We start from the raw sequence: 18,242 nt of genomic DNA, 5'->3' as shown, positions 1-18,242 counted from the left end.
GCATAGAAGTTTACTTTGTTTATAGCTGTACACCGATGCAGATTATCAGAACAATTTAGAAGTTAGCAAAAACATGTAGATAGTTGTATTTAATTTGAAAAAAAAAGTTCCACTGACTACATGAACAAATTTTCAAAGTTTTAACTTGGAATAAAACAAGCAAATGAAGTGAAGATGGTTTAACTTTATGTTTGTAGAAAAACAAACAACATTACAAAATGAAACTGCAACAACAGATTAGCAGCCAAGAAAATCACAACCAACCTCCCCCCGAAATAACAATGGATGCTGAGAATGAAATGGTGAAGGAATTCCTTTATTGGAGCTTAATCAATGTAGCTGCTGGTGATGGTGGTGTGAGCACAACTCCTGCAAGGAGGTGTTATCAGAGGCAAAGTAATTCAGTATTTCTCAAAATGAATGCAAGATTCATTACTCAGTTTGTTTCAAAATAAGCTTGACTGATATTTGAGAAGCCGAAGCACTGTCAGACCTGTAAGTTTGACAGCAATCCATCGGTGTCAAGGGTTTATCTGTGGAAAACCAACCCCAAAAGAACAAAGGGAATAAGCCTTAAAAGCACAAATAGTTTACAGATGCACCCTGATGGCTTGCTACAGTTGAGCTGTTGCACTCCATCTGTCCTCAGTGTTTTCTAGCCAGGGACTGAAGTTGGGTTTTCCGTGCTCAGCGTAACTGTGCCATGGCAAACCCAAGAGTGCAACAAGTTCAGCTCTTCTGTTCTCAGACACTGCAGTGACTCAGGAAGGAATCTGGTTCAAATGCAGAGGAGATAAAAACCAACAAGGGAGGTCTGGATTTGCCCTTGGAAGTGAGACAACTGAAAGGAACAAGTCAGTAGAGGTTTGGATTTGAAGGACTTTAAAGGGAAAAGAAAGGACAGGAAATGCAACTGAGGCTGCTTGTGTGAGAATGTTTTCCTCCATTAATTCACAAGCAAGAGACCTGCAAGGTGGTCCAGGGGCTTTCACAGATTCCCAGAATGGCTGGGGTTGGTATGACCTCTGTGCCCATATGCTTCAGCCCCTGTTGAAGCAGGAAGAATGCCCAAGCAGGATATCCAGCAGCACCATGTCCAGGAATCTTATCAAGATGTCTGAGGAAGAGACTACACAACCTCTCTGGGCAACCTCTGGCAATGCTCCATCTCTCAGACAACACAGAAATGTAATCTGTTGATCAGAAGGAGCCTCCTGTGTTCCAGTTTGTGCCCACTGCCTCTTGTTGTGGTAGTGGGCACCACTGAAAAGAGCTTCTCTTGTTGAGAATCCATGCAAGCATGTTTTAAGGTAGAAAATAAGGCCTTTATTTCAGCTACAATCCAGCACTTCATTTGCTGAAGTAATTTGATTTCTCCTTAGTGATTGAGTTAAAATAGCTTCTCTGTTTTCCTATCTTGGTGATTGCTTGTGTGTAATTACACCCATGCAGGGAGTGACTTTGAAAAGTTATTTTAGCTTTTAAACCAGTTTGAATGGCCCTTCTTGCCATGAAGGCATTCCTTCTCCTCCTTCTTTCACTAGCAGCTGAGTAATATCTGTCTTCTGTGCAGATTTGAAGTTGTCTGGTTGGAAGACTTTTGAGATAACATGTCTCTACCGGAAGTTTTAGTATGACTCTCATATGACTTTAGTAGCCTTGAAATTGCCTATCCATAAACATGAGATTTAGTGTAGGAGGCTTCTGTGTTGTTTTTGGCTTTTTTTTTTCTTTCTCAGAGGAGAACTGCCTAGATTTATAAAACTAGAAGATATCTCCTTGCGTTACGGTATTTGCAAAAGCAAAATGTGTTCCGTGGGAGCTACCAGTTTCCTCATAATGGGCAAAATGTACAGGGTATGGGGAGGGAGGAAAGGGGGATGCTTCAGATGCAAATAGTGTATGTACTCTTGAGAGAGGGGGAGCAAATCTGTCCCACTTTGTAATAAATACAGGTTCCCTCTCAAGCATGATAAATGGCATCTCTAATTCTGTATTAAGATTATTCTTGAGTTTTATTAACAAGAACTGTAACTCTGTAAAAATTGCTCTGAAAACCATATGTTGTAATGCATGTGCAGTTATGGGTGAAATTGATCATGGTTTAATTTGGAGGTAGTTGATAGAGATTAACTATTGAATGTCCCAGGAAGCACAGCACAAAACTGTGCTGCACAGATGTTGTATCGATTTGCAGCAAATGTTTTCCCTGAAATCGCTTTATTGATCTCGTGGCAGAAATCTGATCTATTAACTTTTCTTCCTCTCCTTCTTCTCTTTTTTTCTTCACAGAAGGAGGTAGAGGAGAACTCCAGGTTGTACATGTTGTCCCTTCTAACCAGCATCTCTTTCTGAAATTCCTCTGTGTGCATGCCTTGTCTCCATGTAATCGATTGCTCCACCTGAGACCCTGGGATTCAGTTTAGCATGTTATGGTTGCTGGAGGCAGTGTAAACACTGCGTGTGAGCTAAGAGTCTGTTCAGTGCGTAGGACCTTGTACAAAGAGAAAACATGAATGCTTCGAGTGATCTTCCTTCGGGGCTCCGTGGGGTGCATGTGGTGTGCAGAGGCACTGTTAGCAGAGTACAAATTGTTTATTTTGTATTTCCTCGTCTCCCTCTTCATGAAATTTCTTTAAATCAAGTACTTCCTCATTTATTTTTTATCGGCTGCATTATTTCATTCCATCTCTAGCCATTTTGTGCACTTGCAGCAATCAAAGTCAGAAGTTCTGTAATGGGCTCTGATACCACAATTAGGCATGACTGTGGGTACTGGGAGGTGCTGTTTGAGCTCTGTGCTGCACTTTGAGCAGGGCAGTGCTCAAAGGTGGATGTTAGCTGCCTTATCAGCTAATGCTAGGCAGTGAGACGTCTACCTTGTTATGAGACCTAGGTATAAACTGCCTCTTTGGTCACAGACTTGTTGCCTCTTTGCTCATCGTGGGCAGTCTGCGGGCAACCGGTAACTCTTTCTTCCTAGGAGGATCCACAGAGTTTTTCACTGACTGCTGTGTATGTCTTTTGTTTCTGTTTGCAGCTGTACCTCATGCAGAGAAATTTCTCTCTGTTGAATTTTTATTTTCTTGAACTTACACGACATGGGCGAGGTGCCTGCTGTGCTTCTGTCTCTCCCTTAGCTGTATGAGTCAGGCTGAATTATCTTCTTGGGGTAGATCAACACTGTGCAGCTTTTTGGCTTCCATGTAAATCTCATCTATGGAGTTTGACGAATTTTCATTTCTAAGCTTTATTGTCTGACATATCAAGAGATTTGTTTCATTTTTACTGGCCAGTATCCATCCATTTGTGCTTTCTTGGAATTGCAGAGATATGTGGAATTGGTGTCAGGTTCTGTCCCCTTCTGGCTTTGGTGCAAAAACATGGCAGTCTCCTTTAGATAGCTCATCTTTTGTGTGGGAAACTGATACTGGCAGATTCATCAGGTGGAAGGACCTTCCTCTGTGGCTCTGAAGTTGTTTTCTGAATCAATGCTGTTGCTGAACATGGTGATTTTAAAATAATCCTTCTGCTTGTTGCAGCTTTGGATCCATGTAAAATGCAGCGTCCTTGAATCAATAAAGACATTTAACCACAAGACTGACTAGTTTAATTGGGATGATTTAGCTTAGTCTGATTCTGCTAATACCCTTGAAGAAAGGATCTAATTAGGCATGACTGGAAGTTTAATTTAGACATTGAAACAGTTGCTACTTGTTATAGCCTGATTCAAATTTATCTACAGCTAAATTTAGGTACTTGAGTTTCAATAACCAAGCATGGTATTTGAAAACAAGTTAGGATGATTTTAAAAAACAAATATGAAGCCACTGCTGATTTTTTTTTTTCCTTCTATGTTGACATAATGCAGCTTTCCATATTCTACATCTTTCTTTTTGTAAGGGGGCAGCATGTTGGGCACAATACTTAAATGTGATGGAAACTTCTGAGTTTAAACTTTCATGTGGTCTGGGAGTTTGCAAGCAGGTCTGGGGATGTTCTCCCAGAAAAAAGACTTTGTGATTTTACTTTCACTCTGCTTCTGTCCATTTGAAGACTTTCTGTCCTATAGAAGTAGTTTGTTCTATCACTGAAACATCTTCCTTTGTATGAGATATATTGCAGGATTTACATATTTCAACTTTGTTAAATAACTTATCAGATTACTTGTAATTGTTTCTACTGCTTTTCCTGAATAAGCAGAACTCCTTCTGAGTGACTTTTTAGGCCTCACTAAAGATTGTGTTCTCTATGACTGAATACTGTGACTCAAATGATCTTGTCTGTTGGCCTTTTTAATCCACGGTATTAAATTTGTGCTCCTGTCACTAGCATGATTTTGGTAAACAGCTCTTGGTTGGGAAGAGACTTTAATTACTTGGAGAAGACCTTTCAGCAGCTGATTGAAGCATCCTTTGTTGTGAATTAGCATACTTCATTACTGGAGTGACAGCGACTTCCCTGGCTGAGGAGGTTTGTTGGACAGTGAATGTAAAATTTATCATCCATCAGAAATAGAAAAACTGGGCAGAGAGGTGATGGACTATTTTGTTTATGTTTGTCACTCCCATCTTTTTGGTGCTTCTTTATGAACTTAAAGGAAATTAGGTAAAAAAATAGTTGAGAGTCACACTGGTCTCACTGCTTTCAGAATCAGTTCAAGTGAGAGAGCCGTGTAGAGAAGTGAATAAGACATCAGATAAAAAACAGCTTTGTGACATGTGCATGTTCAGGTGTTACATGCGTTGACATTGCCTTTCCATTTGTTTTGGGAAGGACAGCGTTAAAAGCTTTTACAGAGGTTCCAGATGTTCTTTGCATCTGCCCATTGTTTCCTCTGCTTGCATAGGCTCTCAGTGAGCCCAGCTGTTGTCTTGGCGCAGACCTGAGCAGATCTACGGCTGGTAGAAACCCTACAGCAGCTCCTGGAGCCCTCCAGTGTGCTGGAGCAAGTGCTGCCTTCAGAGGATGAGAAACTCCCCAGCTGCAGCACTTCCACCTGAGCAACATTGCCATTTGCCTTCAAGTGAAGAGGAATGTATGAAATGTTCCTGCACACAACAAGGGTATAAACTATCAACGCACTTGTTTAACTGGCACTCCTGGAGGTGCCTGTTTATCTAAATGCCAACACTTGTAGGTAATGTAGCCTCTGGTTCTTCAGCTGCAGATGTCACTGCTACAAGGGACTGCAGAGGACTTCTTGCTGCCCTTTGGCACTATGTAATGTGGTTATTACCTCATATGAGAACAACCTCACTTCTTTCTTTAAAACTGCTTGGATTTGGTGTCTGTGTCTCTCTTTGAAAGGCTACTGTAGTAGGACTGTCATGGTCAGGTACCTGACTTTCATCCTCCATTTACATTTAGCCTCAGTTCTTCTATGATGTATGTTTTTCCCTGTACTGAATAAATACAGAAGAGGTTTCATTTTTTAGAGTAAGAAGTGTGTCTTAGTCTTCCTATAGCATTGTCTTTGCACCCTCACACTGGTTTTACCTTTTTTCTATGTGAATTCTTTTTACTTTGGTGTAGAATAAGATTACTCGTGCCTTTCTAGAGGAGTCTTGCCAGAACTGTACAGTGGTATTTATGCTTTTATTTCTATGCAGACATTTCAAGGTATATTGTCTTCAGATGATGTTCTCTCCTTACATGGCTGTTATCATAGTGGCTCATGGCCACAGTGTGATGACTGTGACTCAAGTCTGCTATCACCTGCTGTTCTTGAACTGAGAATGTGCTTGGAAGCAAAAACTCATGGTGTTTTTTAGGACTTTGACCTTGCCATTTCTACTTTGTTTAATCCTCTGTTGTTGCAGTCTTCAGAATCATCAGTTTTTTTCCATCAGGGTCTGAATTCTGTTCTGTATTGATAATTCTCCCATGTTTATCATCAGCAGATCCTGCTTACTCCCACCAGTTTTCGTCCTGTATTGTCCATGGCTGGCTCAGCTAGTTGCTTATTTACCCACTTTAAGGCTCCCCTACTCCTGTTCAGCTTATCCAGCCTGACTTATGTCACTTGCCATCACATCAGAGCATTTTGTTGAAATGAAAGTTTGGTTGGTAATAATTTGTACAGTTGAAAGAAAAATGCTTTGTCAAACAATAACTAATATACCCAGTATGACACTTTTTCCTGTTTTCTGTTTGTCTCCATTCTTTTCTTCGTGTTTGCTCTGAAGCCTTTCAAGCTGTTGAAGCCAATAATGAGCCCAAGCTAGTTTGGCTCACATTTCCTTCCTTCCCCCACACCTTAACTGCACTGGCTTTTCTCCAAACTTAAGGCATCAGCCCTTGTTTGATATCTGTCACGTTCTGATTTTCTGTTGTTTGCTCAGGAAGAATGCTGCCTGATGCAAATTAACCTCTTTGTTTTCACTTGGGGGTAACTCCTGTTTAATTTGCCCCCACATCAATATTATCATTTACTAAAAGCTCCTTATTCTTTACTGTTCTACCTAGATGGTTTTTAATTTCTGCCACATACAAGTTCTCATTTCCTTTCTGCTTGAATGTCTAAAATACTTGGCAAAAGAAATGAAGATAAATGAGCAGAAGTGCAGTTTATTTATCAAAATCTGAGTGATGGAGGTTTGTTTACTGACTATGCTTTCTGCCTTTTGCCACATCTGTGGGCTCTGCCATTCTCTGTTGACTCTCAGCTGCCTAGAGGAAATGATTATTGCTCAGATAGCAAAGCTTTCCCTGGATCTTTTTTTTTTCTTTTTTTTTTTAAAGCAGAAAACAGTTCTTGGTAGTGTTGTGGTCTCAAAGCTGCGATATTGTCCCGACTACTTGTGATCTATAAATTTGGCTACTTAGAATTTCTCTTATAAACCGACGGACCGAAGACAGACCTCTGGTAACTCCAGTTTCTTTTGCCAGTGTGTGTTGCTAGCCGTTTGCCATTCTTAGTTATTCAGGACAATAGACCCACTTCAGCTGAACGCTTGTGTCGAGCTCAGTCCAGTATTAAGTATTGCTCCATTTTATGACTGCTTCCTAGTTACAGCTCTTCCAGATGTTCAAAGATTAAATTATGAATGTCTGCCCTTCTGTGCTCTGAAGGATCTGCTTGTGTTTTCTTCATGAAATCCACTCCTCTGACCCACAGCTGAGCCATAGGAAATGTAGGTTTCAAGTTTTGAGAGTGCAGCTTGAAGAAATGTGGAGTGCAGCACTTCCTGCAGAAGTGCACAGCTCTGGGTGCAGAAGTGTTCCCCAGTGCTGGACCATGAGTCCGAGCTCCTGCAGACTCTGCTGGCCTGTGTGATCACAAGGAAAAGCTGGGGAGCATACTGAATTATGGATAATGTCACGTTGTTCGTGCCTGTTTAAAATAAACAAAAATATGTAACCTTCAGATCTGCCTAGACTTGAAGTTCTGGGAATAATGAATATGGAGATTGAGCTTTTGATGATGTGTAAGTTGAGACCTCAAACAGAAACTTGTTTTTCTTGGTTATTTCTGCTTTTCTTGGGAAGCCTCATCTGACACCTGTTAACAACATGAAGTTGCACAGCTCACCCAAAGCACAGGACAAAATACGAGTCTTTCTTTTAGAGCCATGTTCTTTTATTTTGTATACAAGTACAGCTTATTTCCTGACACATATTGCTTTGCATTGTGATGATTCTCAGGCTTTGTCCTATAAGTACTCTGTTTTCCGCTGTGTTCACGTTGCAGGCTCTTGGCAGACGTGATTATCTCATGTTGGACTGTTAGATATTAGTGTCTTGTTTAATCCTATTTGGCTGCTGGAAATGAGCTTTTATTTTTTTATTTATTTTTTATTTTTTTGCCAAGAAGAGCAAAATCTGTGAGCTGTAAGCTGGATCATAGATGCTTCCAGTTTCAGGTAGACCATCTTCCCCTTACACAGCAAACTCGTTGCTCCAGGTATCCTTTAAAAGTTTGAACTCTGCTCTGCTCTCATTGGTCTACTGAAGATTTTCAAGAAACAAAATGCCACTCTGTAAATATGCTCCTATGAGAACATAGGAACATGGTCTGAATTCATGAATACGCATCTTCGTCTTGCTGCATGTGGTGGCTTTCGTCGTATCAAGAGATCACTGTTCACCTGCAGCCATCTTGCAAGCGATGGCTCTTGCTTGCCAGTTGCTGGAAATTAAATAGTTGCATTTGAATGAGTGGAGCAGTAATGGGACTTGTCTGGCTTAGGGGGCTGAGGAGTCTTTGCATTTGAGCATGAACAAAGTCCATGAGTGCCTGCAGAAAATATGTTGCTCAATCATTTGTGCATTTTGTAAAGGTGCTTTTAATTTATTGCGTCCTCATTATGACCATGTTCATGTAAGTGGTGACCTGTTGTAACAGGAGCTCTACAACAGCTCATGCTTTCGTTGGATTTAAAAAAAGAAAAAAAAAAGAAAAAAAGAAAAAAAAAAGGAGATGGTATTCAAGGCTGCCTTTTGAAAGAGGAGGTGCACTGAACAGGCTCTTCTGGTCCTGGCTGTGTCCATATGACCATTGAAGGTGCTTGAATGACTGTCAGTATGCATTTGCCGCATGCAGTGTGGTCTGTTATCCTTTTCTCAGCACATGATCTGAATGCTTTTTCTGGCGTTTTCAGAAACTAATTTAAAATTGTGTTTTTGCCTTCCCCCATTTAAGGGTCAAGATGAGGCTGATCCCTCAAAACCACCCTGGCTCAAAGGAGGGTAAGTGCTGTTTTGAGCTCCTTGTTTCTCTGTTTACAGTTACAGTATAGGTCTCCAGTTTAATTTAGGTAGAAGCAGAACATGTAATGTTTTTAATGGCCATTTGCAGAGATAATTGGATAGCCATGCCTCACTCAGGGCCAGACTGTCTCTGTGTATTGTAGTTTCCTCTTAAACAACTTGAGATGGGCTGTGCAGCTCTTCAGGAGATTTGCAGCTAAGGTTTTAGATGCCATGTATAGTTTCTAGTATGATGGAGACAAGTGCTGGTGGTGACAGTATTGAACAGTGCTTGCTGAACCCTGTAGTCTTTTCCCTAATGGTAGCTGTAACTTTCAGGAGAGTGTAGCTCAGAAAAGCTGCTGTGTCCTTTGCTCGTAGGAAAAAAGAAAAAAAAAAAAAAAGTAATCTTGGGGAAGTCTTCTGTCTTTGCAGTTATTTCTGTGGTCATTGTAGCAGTCAAAACTGCAAAACTAGAGTAGCTCTGGAGTCGTTGCAGCCTGACATTTTAGTACAGTGATCACCATGCCTCTTTTAAACAGGTGAGAGCGAGATGATGTTCTTTCTGCAAGTAGTTGTAGCAAATGAAGCAGACAGATTTTGATTGCGTGTAATTTCAGCGTGATACTCTGCATAATAGGTGCCAGCATGGTAGCTTCCCTAGCATCCTTCCTTGGAGAAAAAGAGCGACATATTTTCCAAGCTGCTGGGTTATGTGCCGTGTATGTGATTAGAGCGATACGCTTCAGTGGTGGTGCACTCATTAGGAGCTGATGTAGCAGCAGATTTGTCCTGATATCTCAACAAGAGCTTGGCTTGCTACACGTACAAGTTAATTCTCAAACTACTCAAGTAAGCTTTCCTGATAAACTGCAAGTTAAACCAGAGGCTTCATTATACGGTTTTCTGCTTTTGGAATCTTTGTTCTGTAATGTTGGTATTCCCACAAAGCTTCCGCCACACCTGCAAATGCCTGGAGCTGCCTAGCAACCCCATGCTTTCTTAAGGAGCCCAAGATTTTGTTGGAGAACTGGCAATTAGCTGGAACAGGAGACAGTGATTTATGCTAAATATAAACAGCAGCTTTTCCAGCTTCAACAGGGAGCCAGTGTGCTGAGTTTGCTGGTTCATTCTCACAAAAATTTTACCTGGCCTGAAAGATGAGCACAACTGCAGTTCAGAAATACTTAACATTACTTGTATCAGTTCTAGTTTTGTCAGGCCGTGTTTGTTCTAGTCTGTAAGTTTTTCCCCTTCTGTGTGAGATATAATGAAATAAACTGGCTAATGTAGTTTTGACAAAAGTTGGGCTTACTCACTCTATCCCTGCATGCAAGGGAAGGGTGGCAAATGTTTAATTCCTCTGCAAGTCATACTGTGAATTAGTTAGTCACAACATACACTAAAGCACTTTGGTTCAGAATTCTTCTTTCCTTAGAAGATTGGAGAAGTTCTGTCCTTTGAAGGAAGCAGTCATCTTCTGACATCACAAACAATCTTTGCTCCGCTAAATTTTCAAGGTTTAATATAAGCATCTGTATGATGAAGGTCATATTAAGTGATGGATACATGCTTCAAGCTATCTGCAGTTTTAGCATAATGCAAGAGAATCTTCTTGTTCATAACCACTGCCTTTGGAAATACAGCTTTAAAAAATAAAAGTACAATTGGTATTAAGGAGCATTTTCTGGTCATAATGTCTCATATCTGTATATTTTATTTAGAACCACAAATCATGTTTTCACTTAGAGATGCTATTCATTCCCCAATATAGCACTCCATAATAATGCTACAAATATTATATACTTGCAGAGGAGAGTTACCCTACTACATATGAACCCATGGTGTACGTATTTGAAGCATGATCAATACTTTTGTCACACTGATTTTGTTAAGCAAAGTAGAGATTTTGCTGGAACAGAGAGACTGGGGTAGCTGACAATACAGGTTAAGTAATTTTGAACATTAAGAATTGTTGCTGGGTTTTTTTTTGGTTGGTTGGTTATTTTTTTTTTTTAATTAACAAGCAAAAAGCAGGTTGTCTGAGCATAACTAGACAACTAACTAACTAGGTATCAAGGTACTTCTCCACTGTGGAAAATGCAAGCACCTTTCAAATATTCTTCTCTGAAAGTCTCTTTTATAAGTGATTATCTTATTTTACAGGTGGAAAAAATGGTAGTCTGGCATAAAGCAAGCTGGTTGTAACTAGACATGTTTCTCGGGTACAATAACTTGTTTAGGCTCATCTTGAATTTATAAACATACAACTTTAGCGTTCTTTTTTCTCCCTTGGTAAGAGTCACAGTTCCTTTCAATTGAAGTAGAAAAACAAAACAAAACCAACAAGAAATGTGTCTGGAAATCCTGTAGAAAGGAATTGTTATTTCCCAGCTACACTGTTAACTTTAGCAGAGGCACTGACTCTGGATTTTTATTTGTGACAATTTTGTCATGGCTTTTCTTCTTGCGGACTCTCCTTTGTGGATTTGACCCAAATTTTTGACCTGAAAGTCAGCATTAAATTAAACAGTGCTTTAGGTAATTCTGGAATTCTTGACATCATCTGTGACACCTTGACATCATCTGTTTCACCCCAGAATAGTACAACTTGGATCGGAGAGCGTTTTTTAGCACTAGAGCAGCAGATAAAACTCTTATTTGATCTCAGCAAGACTACAGAGTTCTTATGCATATATTTATTATTTTCTGATTTGGGTCAGATTTTTCTATTTTAAGCCAGAGGGGATTACTGTAGTGTAACTCGAGCAAAAGTTTTTTTTTGTAACTGTATGTTGGAAATGAAGATAGCCTTCAGTAAAAACACCATGTGGCCTTGCTGTGGGGATTTCCTATACTAGAGAACCCTTCTTTGTTCTTTGCTGGAGACTCCAGCAGCTTAAACTAACTGAAATGCTCTAAATTTGCAGCTTTCTCATGCCTCAGTAAGTCTCCTGTTCCCAGCTGCAGTATCTGCAGTCATGTTTTGCTGGCAGAGTGGCATAGCGGGCAGTGGCTGGGTTTGATTCACTATGTAGGAGCACAAAGAGCCATGCGCAGCACACATAAGCCTGATGTTGCATGCAGAGGCGAGGTTCACGTTGCTTACCTTCTCACCAGACTTATTCATCTGGCAGCAGCTGGCAGCTCAGCCATGGATCAGATGTGTCACCCTCCTACACACAGTCAGAAAAGTCAGTTTCACTGTTACAGCACCCTGACGTGTTGCTATGTTTAAGTCTTTCCTTCTTTTGACATAGTCTTGTGCTAGGCTGTGCAGTAACATCCTTCCCCACCCTATCATGGTCTGCTGTTACATGGATTTGGACCTCATTAGTCTTTTCCTAGTGTCTTCTGTTTTCTGACTTTATGAATTTACATAATCTCTCATCCCCATTTTAATGAAAGGAGATGAGAGTAGGTCCTGCTTGCCCACAGAAGACAGGTTCCCTGTTGTACCTGACCAGCCTACCAATTTTCATGGCGTATGCAAATTTATAGTGGAAATCTGGCTTCCTAGATCATTTTTGAAGTGTAGCTACATGTACATCTTTTAGATGAGCAATGTCACTGTCCCACAGTATCTTTTCTAGTAGATGCGGTGTCTTAAATCATTTTGGCTAGCTGTGGCATACAGATGAGAAAAATATGCAGGTTAAAGGCACTAGCCCTTTTACAGAGACCAGTTCAATTCCCATCTACAAAAAGATGTGCTCCAGCATGGTGCAGAGTGAAGATGGATGAGTGAGGATGGAGAGGTGAAAGGTCTCTTTGCACTGGAAGCCGAGCAGGCCTCCGAAGACATACTGTTCATGTTGCCAAACAAGTCTGAGCTAAATCATCAAGCCTTTAAGCAGAAGTGTATGTCCGTGTGATACTACATGGCCAATTCATTTACAGTTATTCAGGCTGGCTCATCAGGAAATAAGGAGACTATCACATCTTATTTCTGTAGGCTGAATGTTGCTGGGCCGGGCACCCTGTTGTTTCCCCACCATTTCCACAGCAAATGGCAGCTCTTGTCCATAGAGGCCTGAATGACTTCGACTGCTGAGCAGAAGGAATGGGCACTTTTAAAAAGACAAAAACAGTCTTCTCTTTTCTCCTCTGATGTCAGGCTTCTCCTCTGTGAGCTAGGGCTCTAGGACTAGGGTGAGTGTGCTCTGGCCAGCACTCTGATGAGAGGTTGCAGTGTCCTGGCTCCGGGCTGAGCCATTTTTGACATGCTCCTCCCATCCACTGACACAGGGCAGAAGCATCTAGATGGTTGCATATGCAAATGGTACATAATTAATTTATACTATATATTTATGCTGTAAATTTATGCTTTCTGAAGTATCATCTCAGTTCTTGCTGACTTCCAGTAGCACATTTCCCCCATGCAAAAAAAAACCATCAACCAAAAAACCTTAAAAGAATTAAACTGAAAGGAAGAGGGTAAAGAAAGACTGTAAACCATGTATGAGCCACTCCCATAAATCTCTGGCTCTGTTGGCAGATAAGGATTTTTGCCAAATTCATGCCTCACAGCAGATGTGGGAGCAAGCCCACCTTTGCATGCCAGCAGCAGCCACTGCAAAGCAGTGGATACTGTGCAAGCATAAACAGTTTATTTAGAGTTAACCGTGATCCCCAGTACTGAGAAAAGGAAAATCTTTCTTTTTTTTTTTTAAACCTTCTTTTAAGGCTTTTTTTTTTTTCCTTTCCTTTCTTTTCCTTTCTCTTCCTCTCTTTTCCTTTCTTTTCCTTCCTCCTCCTTTATTTTCTTTTCTTCTTCTTTATTTTCCTTTCTTCTCCTTTTTTTCCCTCTCTTCCTCTCTTCCTCTTTTGCTTGTGTGTTAACAACATTGGTTTGTTTCATTTAAAGTGAACTGATTCTTCCTCATTAACTGTTACAATAACAAGGAAGCTAATGATCTAGCAAAGGGTTTTGGTCATCTGTTTACTGTCTGTTACTGCTCTTGAGATTTTTAATCCTTTTTTTTTCCTCCTGAATCTCCAGGCCTGCAGGTGGTCTCTATGGCATTGACAGCATGCCTGATCTACGCAAAAAAAAGCCAATTCCACTTGTCAGTGATTTGGTAAGAGATTTTTCTTGTGCCACGCAGTTGATGGTAGCAAATAGCTTTACTTTTTGACATATGGTAGCGTTCATTGTCACTTGAAGAAGTTGTAAGTTTCCTGCTTAGTTAGATTAATTCTTACAGTAAGCATTTGGGGGTTAGAAACATCTCAGTGAGAACGAGCTGTGTTTTCATACAGTGTTTCATTCACTTGGGAGAATGTTTTTCATATTTGTTTTCCTTTTTATTGTACTCAGAAGATTGAATTAAATTTAGGCCTGGATTTTGTAAATATGTTTTCCTAAAAAGTCACATACTTTGTGGAAAGTTACGCTGTCTATGTGAGGTCTGGCAAGTTGGAATTTGAGAGGGTAGATAACATAGCATGCTTGAATTTTTTAAAGTAATTTGCAGCATTGCCAGTAGGTCCTGCACTGAGGAAGCACAAGGATCAAACAAGTAATGAAGACAAGTTTCGTATGTTTGTGTGATACAGTGAAATAAGGCTTCCGTGGGACAAACAGCTTTCTGTTGGCTGCTTATTCAGTACATATAGCACATTCATAGTGGGGAGAAATGCTGTAACAGTCGCAAGACCAAAGCTTCTGTATCCTGTAGTGCTGTGAAAAGATGCATACAGTTCTCTCTGCCAGCTTATGCATGGGAAGCATAATGAGTGTCTTACTAACTGCTTGCATCTTTTAAATCTGTGCAATGATGGCATTAACTTGTGTTGCTTCCTTTGAATGCTTTCATTCACTATCTCCATAGGCCATGGTAAGTGAAGCTAAAGACTATCCATGAAGTCTTCATCAGAAACAAAATATTTTACCTTCCCTTCACTTTGTTTGCTTTTAATTTTGAATCTGCAGCACTGCAGTGCATGCATATTAAGTACTCTGTCCTGATACATCACTGATGGAATGAACTGTTTTGGTCAGTCTTCAAATGGCATAAATCAGAGGACACATGGAGATTTCTGATAAAATTTGATGATTCTAAATCAGATGTTATTGATTTTAATTGCTTTCTCTGCTGTCATCTGTGTATGGCAGTGTTAGGAGCTGCAAAGACAAGGGCCTGTGCTGCTCAGGACTACAGAACATCACTGCTGTGGCGTGAAGGAGGAAGTTTTGTGGCAGAAATGCTGTTCATTGTATTCAGTGATGGCTAATGAATGTGATTCACCAGCACATTCAAACCTGTTCTCCTGACCCACTGTGTTCTTTATTCTATTTGTATCTCTTCACTGTCATATTTTGGAGTGTTGTGTAAGTTTTAAACCTGACAAAAACCTCATTTTGTTTACAAGTGAAGTTAAATATAGAAGACAGTCCCTCGTTAAATATCTTAAGCAATAGCAGTACATTGCTACCAGAGCATAGATGTGGAGAGGCGAACCCAGATTTCATTGACAGTTCTTGCCAGAGAAACAAATGAAAGTTTTCCACAGTGAGACTGCCTGTGGGCAGATGAAATTAATTTGGAGGTCTCTCAAAGTATGCATTGACTTTTGGGATGTGAAATGTGAGATGTGTCGCTTAAGAAAGCAACTGGAATGTACTAGACTGCTGGCTTGATGTCTGGCATGACAGAGTGTCCTTGCTCACGTCTCTGGGTATGTAGTACCACTGCATTTTTTAATATGGGCAGTGAATAACAGATTTTGTTCCTCTGTAGTCACTGGTTCAGTCCCGGAAAGCCGGAATTACCTCAGCAATGGCCACCAGAACATCTCTCAAAGATGAAGAGCTGGTAAGTGGGAGAGCTGTTTAGATCATGTTAATGCATTGTAAGGGTGCTCTGCGATGCAGGGCTATCTTCACAGTCTAAAGATACAGTTGTGAAGCTTCGCATCATTTGTTTACAGAAAACAAATGTAACAAATAAAATTTAACATGTCTTATAGGGCCCTGAAAAATACAAACATCTCAGCTACCTACTGTGGCAGAGAGCATGTGAAACTTGCTTCATGCAAGGTATCCCTCATCTACAAACTGTAATTCATTTCTTCCACCTCACTTACTTTCTTTTAAAGGGCTAGAGAAACATTTTTGCAGGGGGATTCTCTGCTTACACTTGGAAAGCTTTGATAGATTTGGCTACTTAACATGTGTAGATTTATTGCACTTGTCCTGTGCACCTGTGTGATAACCAGCACCAACAGGTGTAATCACCTTCCTGGATGTTGGCTTCTTTGTGTTTTTGTCTTTCAGAAATCTCATGTCTATAAGAAGACCTTACAAGCCTTAATTTACCCTATCTCTTGTACAACCCCACACAACTTTGAAGTATGGACAGCCACAACTCCTACCTACTGCTATGAATGTGAGGGGCTGTTGTGGGGTATTGCACGGCAGGGAATGCGCTGCGCTGAATGTGGAGTCAAGTGCCACGAGAAGTGCCAAGACTTGCTCAACGCTGACTGCCTACAGAGTGAGTACTTGCTTTGCTGCTTGCTGTCCTGAGAGGTGCAGTAAAACATGGCTGTTCAGGGGTGTTACAAGAGCTTTCCTAAACATGTATGTGATACCTCAGTGATCAGTGAAGATGTGTTTATTAAAATGACTGTCTATTTTCTGTAAGGATGTCATTAGGCTAAACCTATCCTCATCAGCCTGTTGTTTACTTTTTGTTCATTTTAACCTGCGTAATGTGTTTAATCTCTGTTTATCAGCTCAGATGGTATGTTTACTGTCATATCCTGCACAGAAGATAGTCTGTGTGCTGGATGAGTAGGCTGTTAAGATGGGTGTCCTGATTTCTTCTGTCCTTCCTGCCCCAGTATCCCAGGCAGTTTGTTTGTTTAAATGACTAGCTTGTGATAACGTGTATTTTAAGCTTTCCAGAGCGCTAGTGAGTTCCTGTGTAGGGATTACCATCCATGAATTTAGGTAGGATTCTTCAAGTGCAGATTGGGAAGGCATTTTGTTATTTGAATAGGAGTGCATTGAAGCTGAATAGCTTTAGAGACCTGGTACTGAATAAGGAAGATGAAGGGTTAGATAATAAGTAATGTTCAAGTGTCTGGGCTGTATCTTACATTCCTACTTGCATTTCTGCTTATTTTGATTTTCCACAGTGTTCAAAATTGAGCCCTCTTCAAAGAAGGCAAAGAACTATGACGTTGCAGAATAAATAAGCCCTGACACAGACAAAGGAGAAACTTAAAAGGATCAGATTTTTTTTTAAACTATCCATTTGGGCATCTGGATTGGTCAGATTTTTATTTGTTCTCAATTATATGTTCATGTTTGAGAGCAAGTTATCTATACGAATATATCTAGACACATCTTATGTACGTTGTATATGTATAAGATGTGATAAATTTCCACTATAAATGTTAAATCTTGAGTAGGGAGGTGGGGCTTCTTCTACTCACTCTCAGTTTTCCTATTCCAATTTGATGGAAAAAGTCATAAGGACTGAGAAAATTCTGTGAAAACAAGCTTACTGCAGATCCATGTCAGCAGTTACAGGAATATAGAGTCATCTCTGTCCCTGTTATTTGGGTAAGCCAAGTAACTAATACCTCAGCAAGGGATGCCAGTGAATCATAGGTCGCATGGTTATGGTTGCCCTGTCATCCTAAAGTTGTTAATGCTTGTACTTTGGATGTGCGCAGAGTATTAAGCCATAGTTAGGACAAGGACTATTTACTGTGTTTTATTTGTCAGACTTAGCTGGTCCTGGTGATGCACCTGTGTTCCTCAGTTACTTAGCATTCCTTGATTCCTCTCTGAGGGCTGCAAAAGTGATCTTCATAGTTTGTGGTGTTCAAGCAATCGTATCATAGACACCTTGGATTTGTTGTGATAATTTTGTGACTAAGGACAGGGCTGCCAGATTTCACTTGGTTTGACAGAATTTGCTAAGCCATAACTCATCTTTATGACAAAATCTGATGTGGAGTGCCAGCTGGATTCACGATGCTAAATGGTGAACTCCAATACAAAAGCTGCTAATCTGTGTACCTAGGCTTAATTCAGATGCACATCCTAGATACTGCCATGTCATAGTGAAGCTGTGATATCTCAGTGTGGGAAGATAACTATTGAGAGCAGAGGAAAATGGAGTTTGCATCAGCAGCAGCAAGGAAACAGGCACAAAACTGTTCAGAGGAGAAGTAATGAAGTCAAAAACAATACAAGGAAAAGTAAATTTTAGAAATCATTAATGATTAAGAGGAAATATATTTTTGCAGAGAGCAGCTGTGGCTGTTACGTGCAAGAAGGACTTCAGAGTGGGACAGATACTGAGCAAAGTTCAAATGCGAAGGGGAAAATGTGTGAGAGCACTTTGAGATAGGGTGGTATGAATTTGCTTGTTAATCTTTCCAAAGAGGGGCTTGGCTGCACTGGGCAGGAGGAAGACAGAGATTATACTGTGTCAGGAAATGAAAAACAACCATACGGAGTATGGAGTATGTCCTGGAATCACCTTTCTGAAGGGACGTGATGGACGCCAAGGCAGTGGCGTTAAACATGC

At 40.5% G+C, this 18,242-nt stretch overlaps 1 protein-coding gene across 9 annotated transcripts in view; it reads left to right on the top strand.

Moving 5' to 3' along the window:
- Window positions 1–18,242, top strand: part of UNC13B (unc-13 homolog B) — a 205,622-nt gene that overhangs the window by 107,974 nt on the left and 79,406 nt on the right. For 5 of the 9 annotated variants that reach the window (XM_052670164.1, XM_052670161.1, XM_052670162.1 and 2 more), the window contains exons 3-7: window positions 2,293–2,315; window positions 8,645–8,691; window positions 13,694–13,772; window positions 15,435–15,509; window positions 15,971–16,190. In XM_052670164.1, the coding sequence (XP_052526124.1) occupies window positions 2,293–2,315; window positions 8,645–8,691; window positions 13,694–13,772; window positions 15,435–15,509; window positions 15,971–16,190 (444 nt within the window). The remainder of the gene's footprint in view (window positions 1–2,292; window positions 2,316–8,644; window positions 8,692–13,693; window positions 13,773–15,434; window positions 15,510–15,970; window positions 16,191–18,242) is intronic. The other 4 variants (XM_052670167.1, XM_052670166.1, XM_052670169.1 and 1 more) reach the window with 1 other exon arrangement.

Source organism: Tympanuchus pallidicinctus, unplaced genomic scaffold (genome assembly GCF_026119805.1).
Source record: "Tympanuchus pallidicinctus isolate F22 unplaced genomic scaffold, pur_lepc_1.0 scaffold9, whole genome shotgun sequence".
Taxonomy (NCBI): domain Eukaryota; kingdom Metazoa; phylum Chordata; class Aves; order Galliformes; family Phasianidae; genus Tympanuchus; species Tympanuchus pallidicinctus.
This window is presented reverse-complemented; position numbering and strand designations above follow the sequence as displayed.